This window comes from Phaseolus vulgaris, chromosome 11 (genome assembly GCF_051622355.1).
Source record: "Phaseolus vulgaris cultivar YP4 chromosome 11, ASM5162235v1, whole genome shotgun sequence".
NCBI classification, from domain to species: Eukaryota; Viridiplantae; Streptophyta; class Magnoliopsida; order Fabales; family Fabaceae; genus Phaseolus; species Phaseolus vulgaris.
In genome coordinates this window covers 7,223,037-7,235,643 of record NC_143508.1, presented here as the reverse complement: position 1 = coordinate 7,235,643, position 12,607 = coordinate 7,223,037, and the positions used below count along the sequence as shown (strand labels likewise).

Here is a 12,607-nt window from a genome sequence, read left to right as displayed (position 1 = left end):
ATTTTTCACATATTTTGGAATATGAATGTGACTCATTAAATGCTATTGTAATTGTCGTTACTATTATTTATTGTGTAACTTAAGGTGTTCTTTGACTAAATCAGTTGGTCACCAGATCCGAGACCAGTCAGTTGGTCACCAGATTCGAGACTAACTCGTTCGGTACCAACCCGTAGAGTTCCTTTATTGTATTGCTTTAGAGTTTAGAGAGAAAGTTGTTTGGAAGTGAGATTATTTTGCTTTTAGTGTTCTTAACTTTCTTTGGTGTCCTCTTCACATTGCTTATAGTCAAATTGGATTATCTGGCTTCCTCTCCAGTAAAGAGAGAGACAAAATCATTAAAGTAGAAAAAAAAAAGGCATGGATAAAAATGCTCGAGTTTGAAAGAAAAACTAGATAAAGATTGACGGCTAAATGAGATAAGACAATGAAATTAATTGCTTGAAATTGACAGGTAGTAGTAATATTAGGGTTTGTGTATCATGCATCATGGATAAGATAGTTAGATGATTGCTCAAAAAAAAGTTTATATCATAATTATCACGATTAGATCCACTTATATATTATATGAATTAATATTATTAATCCATTTAGGATTTTTAACACATTTTATTACATTAAGGTGAATATAATTCTAATACAAATAAAATTTATATTTACTTATATATTATGAATTAATTTTATCTAAGATTTTTAATTTGAATAATAAAAAGTTAGTTTATAAATATGTTAGAAAGTAATTAAATTATTTAAAAAATATGGGAGATCTGTATCAACTAAATTATAATATATAAATATATAATTTCTTTTTTGTAAATTGATTGTGTGAGTATCAAAAGTTATTTTAACAAGATTTATAATATCTTGTTGGAAAATATGTTTGCATGAGCTACTTTGTGATAAAAATGAGTTTATCTAATCATGAAGGCATTTTTGAATTGTGCATTTTTGAATTTCCTTAGTCCAAAGTCTTACATGGTCAATAATTTGTTTAGTTTGAAAGGGTTTGGGGTAGCACTAGCTAGGGCATTGTCTTGTCAAGTCACCATGATGTGTTCCAAATCGAATCAAACTATCTTTAAATCGTCAAAGAGATATGAAGTAAAATAATAATAATAATAATAATAATAATAATAATAATAATAATAATAATAATAATAATAATAATAATAATAATAATAATAATAATAATAATTAGGTAAAAAAAAACTGCATCTTTTTAAGTCTGATTTGGTTGTGTACTTGTATCTATTGTATTTAATGGATAATTAACATTTTTTTTATAATTTTTTTTTATTTTAAACATTATTATGCTACTTCACATCTTAGTTATACATTATTATGTTACTTAATCATCAAGTAACAACAATCATTTGTCATTACATAAAAGAATATTATTAAAAAAAATATAGAAACTAGACCAAAACTTATATGTTAACAAAAAAAATACATAGGTAGACTATACATATTAATAAAGAATTATAAGAACAGACTAGATAAAAGTCTATTATACCAATGAAAAGATTCTTTATGAATAAATTCTAAATTAGTCAACTTATTGACACACACATTCTCTTTACGAAAAATACGAGTAATCCTAAACTTATTTTTTCACATAATAAATATTTCGTCGATTCCAAAGCATCCAAGAACATTTGTACTAATAATTATTTAAATAGTTATTAAATTTTACTTTGTGTTAATAAAAAAGTAATTTCCAAAAATAAACCAAACTACATGGCAAACACCTGTTGAAGTGATAAGATTTCACCTAATAACATTTTTGCCAAATCCTTTTGATGACATTTAAATTTCAATATCAAACAAAAAATTAGACGATGGCACTAATGCTGTAAATCAGAAGTCTCATTAATGGAAGCTAAATATGTATAAGATATTAGCAAAAAGTTTCTATTAGAAAATGATATTAATAGTTTTACTCTTGTTACGATTTCCTTTGCTTTATTAGAGTGATTTAAATAAAAATATTATTTATTGCATTATTTACTAATACTTTTAGGGCACTGCTATAAAATATAAGTATATTCTATATATTCAATTCAATTAAGTAAAGTCAACAATTGTAGTGGAGAAGGAGACATTATCTCCATTATCAAATTGCATACCAATTCAGACCAGTCAAAAAGAAACGCCAAAGAAGGGAAAATATTTCTAATAAAATAAGAAAATAATTAAATCACAGAAACTTGAATATATTTTAATATTTTTAATGAGAATGAATGTAGGCACGATACTATAGTATCCAACCCATGCATATAATAACTTACTTATGTAAATAAATATTTTATATAATTTTTTAAAATATTATATTAAAGAATTATATTTTTAATATTTTCAATTGTGACTTATACATCTTTTTTACAATATTATTTAGTTATGATTTGTGTTTAAATGATGAATAAAGAATATGTTTATTTGTTTATTATTTTAGGTTTAATAATTTTTTATGTTATGTTTAAATACTTTTTAATGTTATTTATAAATATTTGAAAGTAAAATTTCAATTTATTAAAGAATTTTATTTATTTATTTTAGTGCATTATCATATCTAAACCTAAGATTAGATCTTGACAAAGATATTTTTAATATAGAAATTAACATTTGACAAGTGATACACCAATTAATAGAAAAAAAATGTTGAATCTTATACGTCCTCATTATATCTAAAAAATATGTACTATATTTATACATCTATTTCTTTAAAATATAAGACAAACTATTATATATACATATTTTAATAGTTATTCTTCTATGTTTTTAATAATATTAAGCAACATAAAAAAATAATTGTATCTTGGCATATAAAAATGAAATTTATAATAATATTTTATTAAATTATTAAATATTGCCCATTATACAGAGTATATTTGCTTATAATTTATTAAATATTTCTCACAATTTTTTAAATTACTTTCTTATAATAAATGTATAAGATTTTTTAATTTATTTCATTGAGTATTTTATTTATTTTATTTTTATTAACTAAAATATACACAATAAATGATTTTTTTTATAAAGTCCTGTGAAACTAGTAGTATAGGATGTCAATTTCTCTTTGTCTTATTCTTCTTTCAAAAAGATTTCTTAAAAAGAATAATCTTTCTTCACATTTTTATGAAAAGTATTGATTTATCTTTCTTTTTTATTTTAAAGAGATTAAATTAGTCTTTTAAAAATAATGTTTTTTATAACTTTGTAAGATAGCTTAAAAAAATTCATTTCCAAAGATAGTGAAAAACCTACTCATACAATGCACGTGCAATGTTAGGGTAAACCTTCGTAAAATTGATTTGCATTGATTTATTCCAAAATAAATTAGTAATAAAAATCGGTATGATTGTTTATGCAATGCAAAAAAACTACGTTAACTCAATTCAAAATCAATAGTGTACCCAAAATTAATTTCTCAGTATAAAATAAAACAAAATAAAAAATGAAGTGAAAATTAAATTGATATTTTAACATAATTACAAATATTATAAGGAAACCAAATACGCACTGAAACGTTTAATTATTGAAAGTGGCCTCTTGTAAAATTAGTGAGTGAATAGGTATTGTGTTATGATGATGAGACAAAATTGATAGTGACACCACTAAACAGATCAAGAAGGAAATAATTAATGTAAGCATTTGGTATGCAACGTGGAAACCAAACATCTCAATTAATATTATCAGCATTTGTCCAACAGTTCTAGGACACTCTCAAAGGGGGAGGACCCTCAACCACTCTTTTTATCATCTTTTAACACATTAAATAAATGTTTCCCACTAATTGAAGTTGGGTTAAGCAACTACATGGCCTCATTTGTCTTCACAAACTATTATTCATGTTTCATGTTTTCCCTGCTTCTTTCTTAACCACTAGCTTTAGTCCTAACTCTTTCCTGCGTGAACTACCCATGCCCAACACACAAACTTTATGGAGTTATTAAACAATTCTTAGTTATGTGTTGTAGCCTAATGAACCTTTCCTCAACAAACGAAATTCAATATGAGTGAAAGTACACATCCTAAATTTTATAGTAGTGTCAATGGTCGCACAGTTTAGCTTTCCACATATCACACGTTACGCGTCAAAATTTGATTATAGGTAAGACTTTTTTACTCCCAAAAACCTATGCAGTTTTAATTATCATAAATTATGCTTAACAATTACACCACCAGAGATAGCATATTCATTCACAGAGCAATCTTATAAACAGAGTTGGTGTCTACGAACCAGTCCGTGTTTATCCAAGGAAAAGGCCCCTTTTTTATGCGAAATGGATAACTCAGCGAGTCTTCCTTAAAAACAACACCCTAAAAACTGAATTTTCAGCGCTTTTCTTTTTACGAAAAGAACTGTCTCCAATAATACTCACGCGTAAACAAAGTGAGTCCAACATGACTGCTAAAGAATTGGAGATCTTGGAGTGTTGCCGTTCAGTGATGCTCTAAGAGCATGCGATAATTTGTGACCACCAGGTACCACAATGAAATCAAAAGAATGGCCAAATGAAAAAGACAAGACACATAATGCTTCATGATAAATGCAACGAAAAAACATAACGTAACAGCTGAATATCCAAGGTCATGCCTGAACAGAATTTACTATTTTCAAGTCAGAATCAGCACTAATTCCACCGCCACTTCCAGCACCGCCAAAAAAAAGGTATATAAAATGAATTTGTGAGCCTAGAAAGTGAAAATTAAACGAGACTCTGGTGTCAGGTCCACACCTATGGTCTACCTCTCAAGAAGCATAACCAATTCACAGTGTGGAGTATGTGGAAAAAGATCAACAGCCATAGCCTTTACGGGATGGAAGGCCTCTGAGATGGGCATAGACTTGGCCCTGTGCCGTGCTAAGCCAGCACTGCTCATGTTTCTCCATCCTCTATTGTCTTTATTGCCTTTCTCAATTTTTAGGGGAGATGGCGTACAAAGCTCAATAGCATTTGCCACCAGACTTTCAGGATTGCAGGATATGTAACTGCATTTAACCGCGCAAAATTAGATAGAGTGCATAGAAAATAAAAATTGAAGAGTTATATTATAATAGTTCAGAACAACTAACACAAGCCTCCGCAAGCGTGGATGAGTTCTCAAAGCCTTGATCACCTGTGATTTCATAATTCAAAAATCAGATATTTAAATTTAAGAGAAAAAAACATTAAATAAGTCTTACTTAAAATTCAACACCAAGAAGACCAACATATATTCTACTGTATTCTGCAATCACATAGAATAAGAAAATTCACATAGAATAAGAAAAATATTGCAATAAAAAGACATGTTGGACCAGTGGCAAGTAAAGAAAGTTCCTATATAATGATAATCTACAGAACTGTGGAACAGGACCATACAAAACCAGATAGTGAATGACGGGTGGAATCACAATAATACATGGTCAAACGTGAACCTGATTTATTTTATTTTTTTTATTTTTGGTCCTAGAGAGGAAGGTCTTTTAGCACCGAATCGGGGGAATGGGCATGACGGGAACCATCATCACATAACCGTAATTTCAGCTGTGCTCAAATTGAACTTGACCTATGTGGATAAACTTATTTATGACCACTTACACTTAGAAAGAAAAAAAAATAATTTAGCTTCTCCAATAAAAATAATCTTTAACTTGTGCATAAACTACTTTTGTTTATGGAGTAAGTTAATTCACTTTTCTTTTTTTATTTTCTTATGGAGAAACCTATTTAAACATGACCTGATCTTAGAATCTTCTATTACTCCAACACCTTAGAAAGTACTTCAAACAAAGACAAATGACATTGTTCTCTACATAGTTTTTCAAAATGGGATATGTATCTACACAAGAGAACAAAACGAAAATTTCCTGGGAATTAATGCCATGTTTTGGACCCTATGTTATATTAGTTACAGTTGGAATCGCTTGCATAAAGTATATGGTTTTCAGTTCTTACAGTTGGATGAAGTCCAGCACGTGGAGGATCAACAATGGCAACAATATTTTTGAACTGTTGCATGGATGTGTTCCCATTTTCAGAAGAATTACCCTTCTGAACCTCACTTCCAACTTCTGCATTGTTATTTTCTGAACGAGATGTCATTTCACTGGTTTCAGGCCCTGGGCAGGTACTATCCCCAGGAATGTCATTGCCACTTCCACAGACATTTGGATCATCACTTTGTTCCTTAGGCACATTTACATCATCCCTTAACTGAGATCCTGTCACGTTCTCTGCCTGTTCAGATATCCCATCAACTTGTTCGGAAGTGCTATCCTTCTGAACCTCACTTCCAACTTCTGCATTGTTATTTTCTGGACAATGAGATGCCATTTCACCATTTTCAGCCTCTGGGCAGGCATTATCCTCAGGAATGTCATTGCCACTTTTAGGGGTGTTAGAATCATCTTCTTTCTTAGTCATATTGAGGTATTCCCTTAACAGAGATCCCATCACGTCCTCTGCCTGTTACTTCACGTAAGAGCATCCAAAAGTGCAATGTTACAAGTCAACAATTAAATTGAAAGGGAAATATTTTCACGAGATAAAATTCAGTTTCAAACATGTGACATCAACTAAAATTCCAGTAATCCAGTCTTTCTAGGAAGCAGCCATTAAATAATTCAACCAGAATATAAAATTATCTCACCTTTGAACATATAAACCTAATGTTTTTTATGCCATTAATCTCAGCATTCTTATGGGCATCAGATACTGCAGAAGCATTCATTTCAATTCCAATCACCTGGAGAAAACAAAACAAACATGTCTTAACCAACTTTTTTAAAATTCACAGGAATTTTAAAAAATAAACTCTTCATTGGCAGAGGAAATAAAGTGCAGTCTGAAAAGTCCATTTAACCTCTGCAAAAGTAATCATCACATCATATATTATTATTTTCCAAATGGACACATTAAAGAGTCAATGCCCCAGAGACAATTCCTAAACTGCAAACCAGAAAAAAGATGGATCGTAAATGATGATTATTACCATACCAACTCGATGTGCTAATGTCAGGCCAATTGTTCCTGTCCCACAGCATATATCAAAAAGTAGTGTATCAGGACCTAAGCATGCCCAATCTCCAGCAAGTGAGTATAACTTCTCAGCAGCAAGAGTGTTAACCTACAGCAGAAGTAGATTCAAAACTCCCATATACAAGGGAAAGAATGCCCTTGGGAATAGTTAAAAAAATGATTGTGAACCTGGAAAAATGCGGTTGGAGATATAGAGAACTGGAGATTGTTGATATAATCATGGATTCTTACATCCATGGCATTATTGTTTTCACCGATCTCAGGATCCCCACCTGCTTTAGGAAGTGTAAGCAAATGCAGTGGTGCATCAGCGGGTGCCACATTGGATATTCCTTGGTGATCCTAAATTAAAACCAGCTACCAAATCAGAAATTGTTTTTAGAAAATTAAATAAAATCATATCACTCTATTAAATTTGATATACGTTAAGCAAAATGAAGATATTTTATATACATGGGAATGTTACAGATTTTTCTTAAAGGAACCTAACCTATTGATGCTGGGAGAGGGAGAGAGATAATAACATAGCTACTATCTAGCAAACAATGGAACTGAAACATCATTATCCTTCCAATTTATATTTAAACAGATATGCTTAAGTATAACAGCTGCTGCTACCTGAACAATCAGAGCCGTTAGGGGTAATGTTGGACACTGCGAAGTAGCTCCACCAGCAACAAATGCCTGAGCAAGCCTCTTAAATTCAGCAGCTACTAATGCATCATCAAAGTTTGCAGTAGAAACCTACAATCAAGACCAAAGGCAAGGCATTATAAACAACATTAATCAAAGAAGTTATACAAATCATATGCTTCAAGTAATCATGAATCTTGTCTTGTCTCCCTCTATAAATCATACAAGTTTACAATGTTTGAACGATAATACAAATACAAATTAATTTGGCTTGTCAGAGAATTCACTCTAAATGTTCACAGTCACAGTGAGCCTTAAAGATTACAGACAAAGAAACCATCAAAGCTTTCACCACCCTGAAGGATGTTACCAACACCATTTTTTAACCTGTACATTTAGCAAGTATTTCTTTTTATAAAAATTACCTGCACAATAAGCATGACCTCTGCAATGCCACCAAAAGTTACAGCAGGATCAGTATTCCCACTTGTTCTCCCTTCTCGGACCTTACAAGAGAAATATAAATTTCTTCAAAAAGGGTAAGAAGTATACAATAAAATGAAAATAATCAGCTAACATACTCAAATGTAATCTAGATTTTCAACACCAAGTCCAGCAAAAATTATACCGTCAATTGACGCCAAAATCCAGTATTTTTAAATCGGTTCCAAACTGGTAAGTCACTGTCCTGCAGAAATTCCTGAAAGATTGTAGCATATTTGCAAGCAATATTTGAAACATTTGGGCATTCGATTGGTTCCCCAACTGCTGTTACACCTTCCCTGCAATAATGTTTTAGTATACAACTAAAACTTACAAGAAATGCATTCTAGAAACCGAGAAGATGCAGACTACCTGAAGTTTCCCATCATGAAACCTACAGTCACTTTGCCTTCCAGAGAATATCCAACAGAGAATTCGCACTTGTTACGGTATCCATTTACAATAGGAGATGCAATAATACCTTCTAATTTGCACGGAAGACCACCTGCAGAAGTATGAGAAAGAAATAGTAAAAGAACTGCATAGGCCATTAAAAATCTTATTATGTTTCCACGTAAACAAGCTCTCGATAAGAGAACATACGGGGTACACTAAATCATGAAGACAACTGAATGAGTTATTTCCAAGATAACACCTTCAACCAGTGCTAAAACTCAGAACTACAAATAAAACCATTCTTGAAGATTTGAAGGAGTTTGCAGATATAAAACAACACACTACCTATTTCCCTGGACTTGAGAATCCAGTCAGGAAGAGAAACGCCATTTGGACAAGCTTTGCGAGCATTTCTAGTCTGCCAGAAAAAAAAATCAATTTTCTTTATAAAAGGAACGTGTATAATAGACAAAACTACAATGACTATTTAGAAACAATCATGACTGACAAGCTTTTTGAGAATCTGCATGAGAGAGGTTTTTTTCTGCTCCAACTGATCAGCATAGGGAATGTGAGCCAGAGGAGTCACTACATCACGCAAACTTCTTGACTTAGACACAGAACCATCAACAGCCAACTTATCATTATTTTCAGCATCCAAAGCTCCACTCGAAGGAACATCAACCCCCTCATCCAATTCTTGATGGGAAGCAACACTGGGGTTACTTTTCTTTTCAAATGACCGAGGAATGACATCAGCAACCTTTACCGTTTTGTTGCCAATTGTTTTTCCCTCTAAATCCTATAAATTGGAAACTATAAACCATCAATTGCCAATTTCCAGTGAAAACACGAAGTAAATGGATCACAGTCATAGAAAATACCTTTGATGAACTCTTCAATTGTTCTTCATCTTCAAAAGTAACAAAACCAATCATCATACCTTTCTTTTTCTTAGCATGCTTAAAAGCTATACCCTGCAAAAGGGGGGAAAACACAAGTATTAAATTGAAAATGTCAACTGAAGTGAATTAAGAATGTCAACTTAAGTGAACTGGAGATGAAAAACTCCAAAACAAAATAACCAAACAGGCTTGCCTGTTCGTTGAGAAAATTCCTCAAATTCTCGGAACTCCACTTCCGCGGCAAATGCACCAAGCATTTGCTAAGCGCGTGATTGGAACCGTAATCGTCATCGTCGACAACAGCCTCCGTCATCATCACGTCCTCCGATACGGCGCACTTTTCGCCCGTCTCGGTCTTCAATGCCTTCTTCGCGCGCTCGGAGGTCGGGTCCCACGTGTTATCGGGGCGAGGGCGGAGTTCCTCCTCGCCATGCGCGTAGCGGCACGTGTCGCCGTGGTTGCATGTGTTGTTGTGGCTCCTGTAGAAGGAGCAGAGGCTGGTCTTCCACATGGGATGAAGCGAACTTTCCTCGCCGTCGTTGTCTTCCCTATTCCGTTTCCCGGTCGGAACGACGACGTCGTTTTCTTGATTGAGTTGAGCATCTTGTGAAAGCGTTTGATTCGGTTCAACAATAGAATCATGACCGTTGATTGAACCTAGGGTTTTAGAGGGAGAGAGTTGGATGTTGGTGACAGGTTCCGCCATAACACACTGCACTGTCTTTGCTGCGATAACTGCTTGTTCTCGAATTACAACTACCTGCGTTTTCGTAACACGTATCTATTGGGCCGGTTCGTATATTGGCCCAAAGTATATCCTCTGGCCCATCAACTTTCAACCGCAATCAGAGGTTGGGTGTTTCTTCCTTCATCCCCTACAGTTTTTTCCTGCACCCCTACACTACTGTGTCAGGTAACCCTCCAAGATTAACTTTACAAAATTTAAAACTACAGATAGTTTTAAACTGTTTCCAAAATTCGTTTTAGTTCAGGATCATTTGTTTAAAAAAATTCTGGCATGTTAAATTTTTTAAAAATATATATAGTAATGATAAGATGAATGATAATAAACTTAACCAGAATAATAATGATAACTGACAGTTCTAATTATAGCAATAATCACAATCAAGTAAAATTAATAGTAATATTAATGATGATAATAGTAGTAATAATTATAATAATATTGTTAGTAATTTTAGTAATAATAAAAAATTATTAACTAAAATATATTGGTGTCCAAGATCGAACAAACAAATAAAATATTTCATTTCAATTTTTTTAACAAGTTCTAATATATTTTTATCAAGTTTATTGTAACCTTACTAATAGCGGTATAAGAATAGTTATTAAGAATACAATCTAATAACTTTCTTTGCGTTCCTTAACGTTCAAACTGTTTTGGTTGCTGAATTTTATGGAGTTATATATGTTTTGGAAGAAGCTCAAAAGTTGGGTTTTACTAAATGTCTGGCTGAAATGTGACTCTGCCTTGATTTGTGCTGCGTTTACTGTTAGGACAAATGTTCCTTCGATGCTTCGTAATCGATGGAATGCTTGTGTCTTAATTACTGTGAAAAAATCAGGTTTAGGGTTACTCATATTTTTCGTGAAGGGAATGCATGTGCTGATAAGTTGGCTAATTTAGGATTTATTCATAGAGAATCATTTCATTGGTATAATAGACTTCCATCTAGTCTGTTCTTAGAATTCTTTATTAATAGATATAGTCTACCTATGTATCGTTTTTGTTAACATATGAGTTTTGGTCTAATCCCCCCATATTTTTGTATTTTCTTTCTTTTTCTTTTTTTAATAATATTTTTTTCATGTGATGACAAATGATTGTTGTTACTTGAGGTGTCAATTTAGCTGAGATGTCAAGTAGCATAGTGATTCCTAACATGAAAGCTTTTTATAATAAAAAAAAAAATACAATCTAATTCTTATTTTTGTTAAGCATGTTTCTTACCTAAATAACTTTTGTCACATTCTATTACAAATAAAAATACATGTATTTTTTATTATAATTTCGAACAATTTTACATTTATTTATTTATTTATAAAAAATTTAAACTTTAAATAAGATTATGCTTTAAATCTCGCTTGTCACATTTTGTTGAGTTACATTCTAATATTAGAAGGTGATTCAAGATGTCTTTCCTATTTTTATCCGTTAATAATAAATAAATAATTTCTTTTTTAATATATTATAGATAAATATTTTCTCAATACTTATTTTTCTTTATATACTTTCTTAAATCACATTAGAAATGTAATTATCACATCGTATTGAACTAGTTGTTTTAGTTTATACAATCATTGTCTAGTGTTTTGGTAATTGTATGATGTTTTGAACTAAGTCAGACGTTGACCATCTATGCTAAACAACATTTGACCGTCTATAAATCACATTTTTTATTTAGTGGTGCAACAAGAACGACATTTGACTAGCAACATGAGTATACTTCATGATGTTAAGCCTATGATCAATGTGTTAGACAAGTATAATAGTTGGAATAGTGAAAAACAACATATATGGAAGCCTCAAGGAAGAGGATGTGGTTGGAAAAATCATAGTAGAGGAAGAGGATGATTCACCACATAAGTTAAATAATGTACCTTTTGTAATAAAACTAATCATATTGTTGATTAATGCTACGTCAAACATGGTTATCCCCCTTAGTATAAGAAACAATATTTATCTACTAGTGATACTCATAAAAGAAATGAACAATTGTGCAATATTTCTATACAAAATAATAAGGAAGATCTTGGAAATGACAATGATTTAAACTTAAGATAAAGTAGTAATCCTTTTACTCCCAAGCAAGTTCAGAAGATATTGAGTCTTCTACAAGATCACTACAAGAAATAATGATGGTAGAGTACCCAAAATAAAAAGAGCGACGTTACATGGGGCTAGTGTGGACTTGGCCCCAATAGAAATGAAAGCTAATCTTTGGTCGCTATGCATTAGAGACGATCTCCAATGGGACACAAATTTACAAGGTAGTGTTGCCTAAGCCTATATAAAGAAAAATATATTATTTAACTATAATGCATGTTTAGGGGACACTAAAATATATATAAAATTAAATAATTATTAAGAAGTGGACTTTAAGCCTAACTCAACTTCATAAAACCGACTTATAAGGTGAGGTTTGC

The 12,607-nt window shown here is 31.6% G+C and overlaps 1 protein-coding gene across 4 annotated transcripts; it reads right to left on the bottom strand.

Annotated features, from left to right (window-relative positions):
• Positions 1 to 4,516: 4,516 nt before the first annotated feature.
• LOC137819208 (zinc finger (CCCH-type) family protein) lies at positions 4,517 to 10,353 on the bottom strand. 4 transcript variants are annotated; one of them, XR_016517274.1, is made up of 14 exons: positions 9,636 to 10,353; positions 9,422 to 9,514; positions 9,046 to 9,339; positions 8,883 to 8,955; positions 8,514 to 8,646; positions 8,287 to 8,440; positions 8,084 to 8,164; positions 7,644 to 7,769; positions 7,194 to 7,367; positions 6,979 to 7,113; positions 6,637 to 6,732; positions 5,943 to 6,458; positions 5,078 to 5,121; positions 4,517 to 4,993 (listed from the first exon to the last, which is right to left on the bottom strand). XR_016517274.1 is itself a non-coding variant. In XM_068622988.1 (14 exons), exons 1-14 carry the CDS (start codon positions 10,146 to 10,148, stop codon positions 4,747 to 4,749), a joined length of 2,673 nt encoding a protein of 890 aa, XP_068479089.1. In that variant the 5' UTR covers positions 10,149 to 10,353; the 3' UTR covers positions 4,517 to 4,746. The 4 variants fall into 4 exon arrangements, 1 of the variants encoding a protein (XP_068479089.1); XR_016517276.1 differs by having other exon boundaries at positions 6,984 to 7,113; XR_016517275.1 differs by having other exon boundaries at positions 5,943 to 6,452; positions 6,984 to 7,113.
• Between the last annotated feature and the right edge of the window lie 2,254 nt (positions 10,354 to 12,607).

What these genes read in the sequence shown, in the direction of transcription:
- LOC137819208 (XM_068622988.1), bottom strand. Translation starts at nt 10,148, where the DNA reads ATGGCGGAACCTGTCACCAACATCCAACTCTCTCCCTCTAAAACCCTA. An exon ending in AATTGAAGAGTTCATCAAAG is followed by an intron (nt 9,340 to 9,421) that starts GTATTTTCTATG and finishes TCCAATTTATAG; the next exon opens with GATTTAGAGGGAAAAACAAT. An exon ending in GATTTTGGCGTCAATTGACG is followed by an intron (nt 8,165 to 8,286) that starts GTATAATTTTTG and finishes TTCTCTTGTAAG; the next exon opens with GTCCGAGAAGGGAGAACAAG.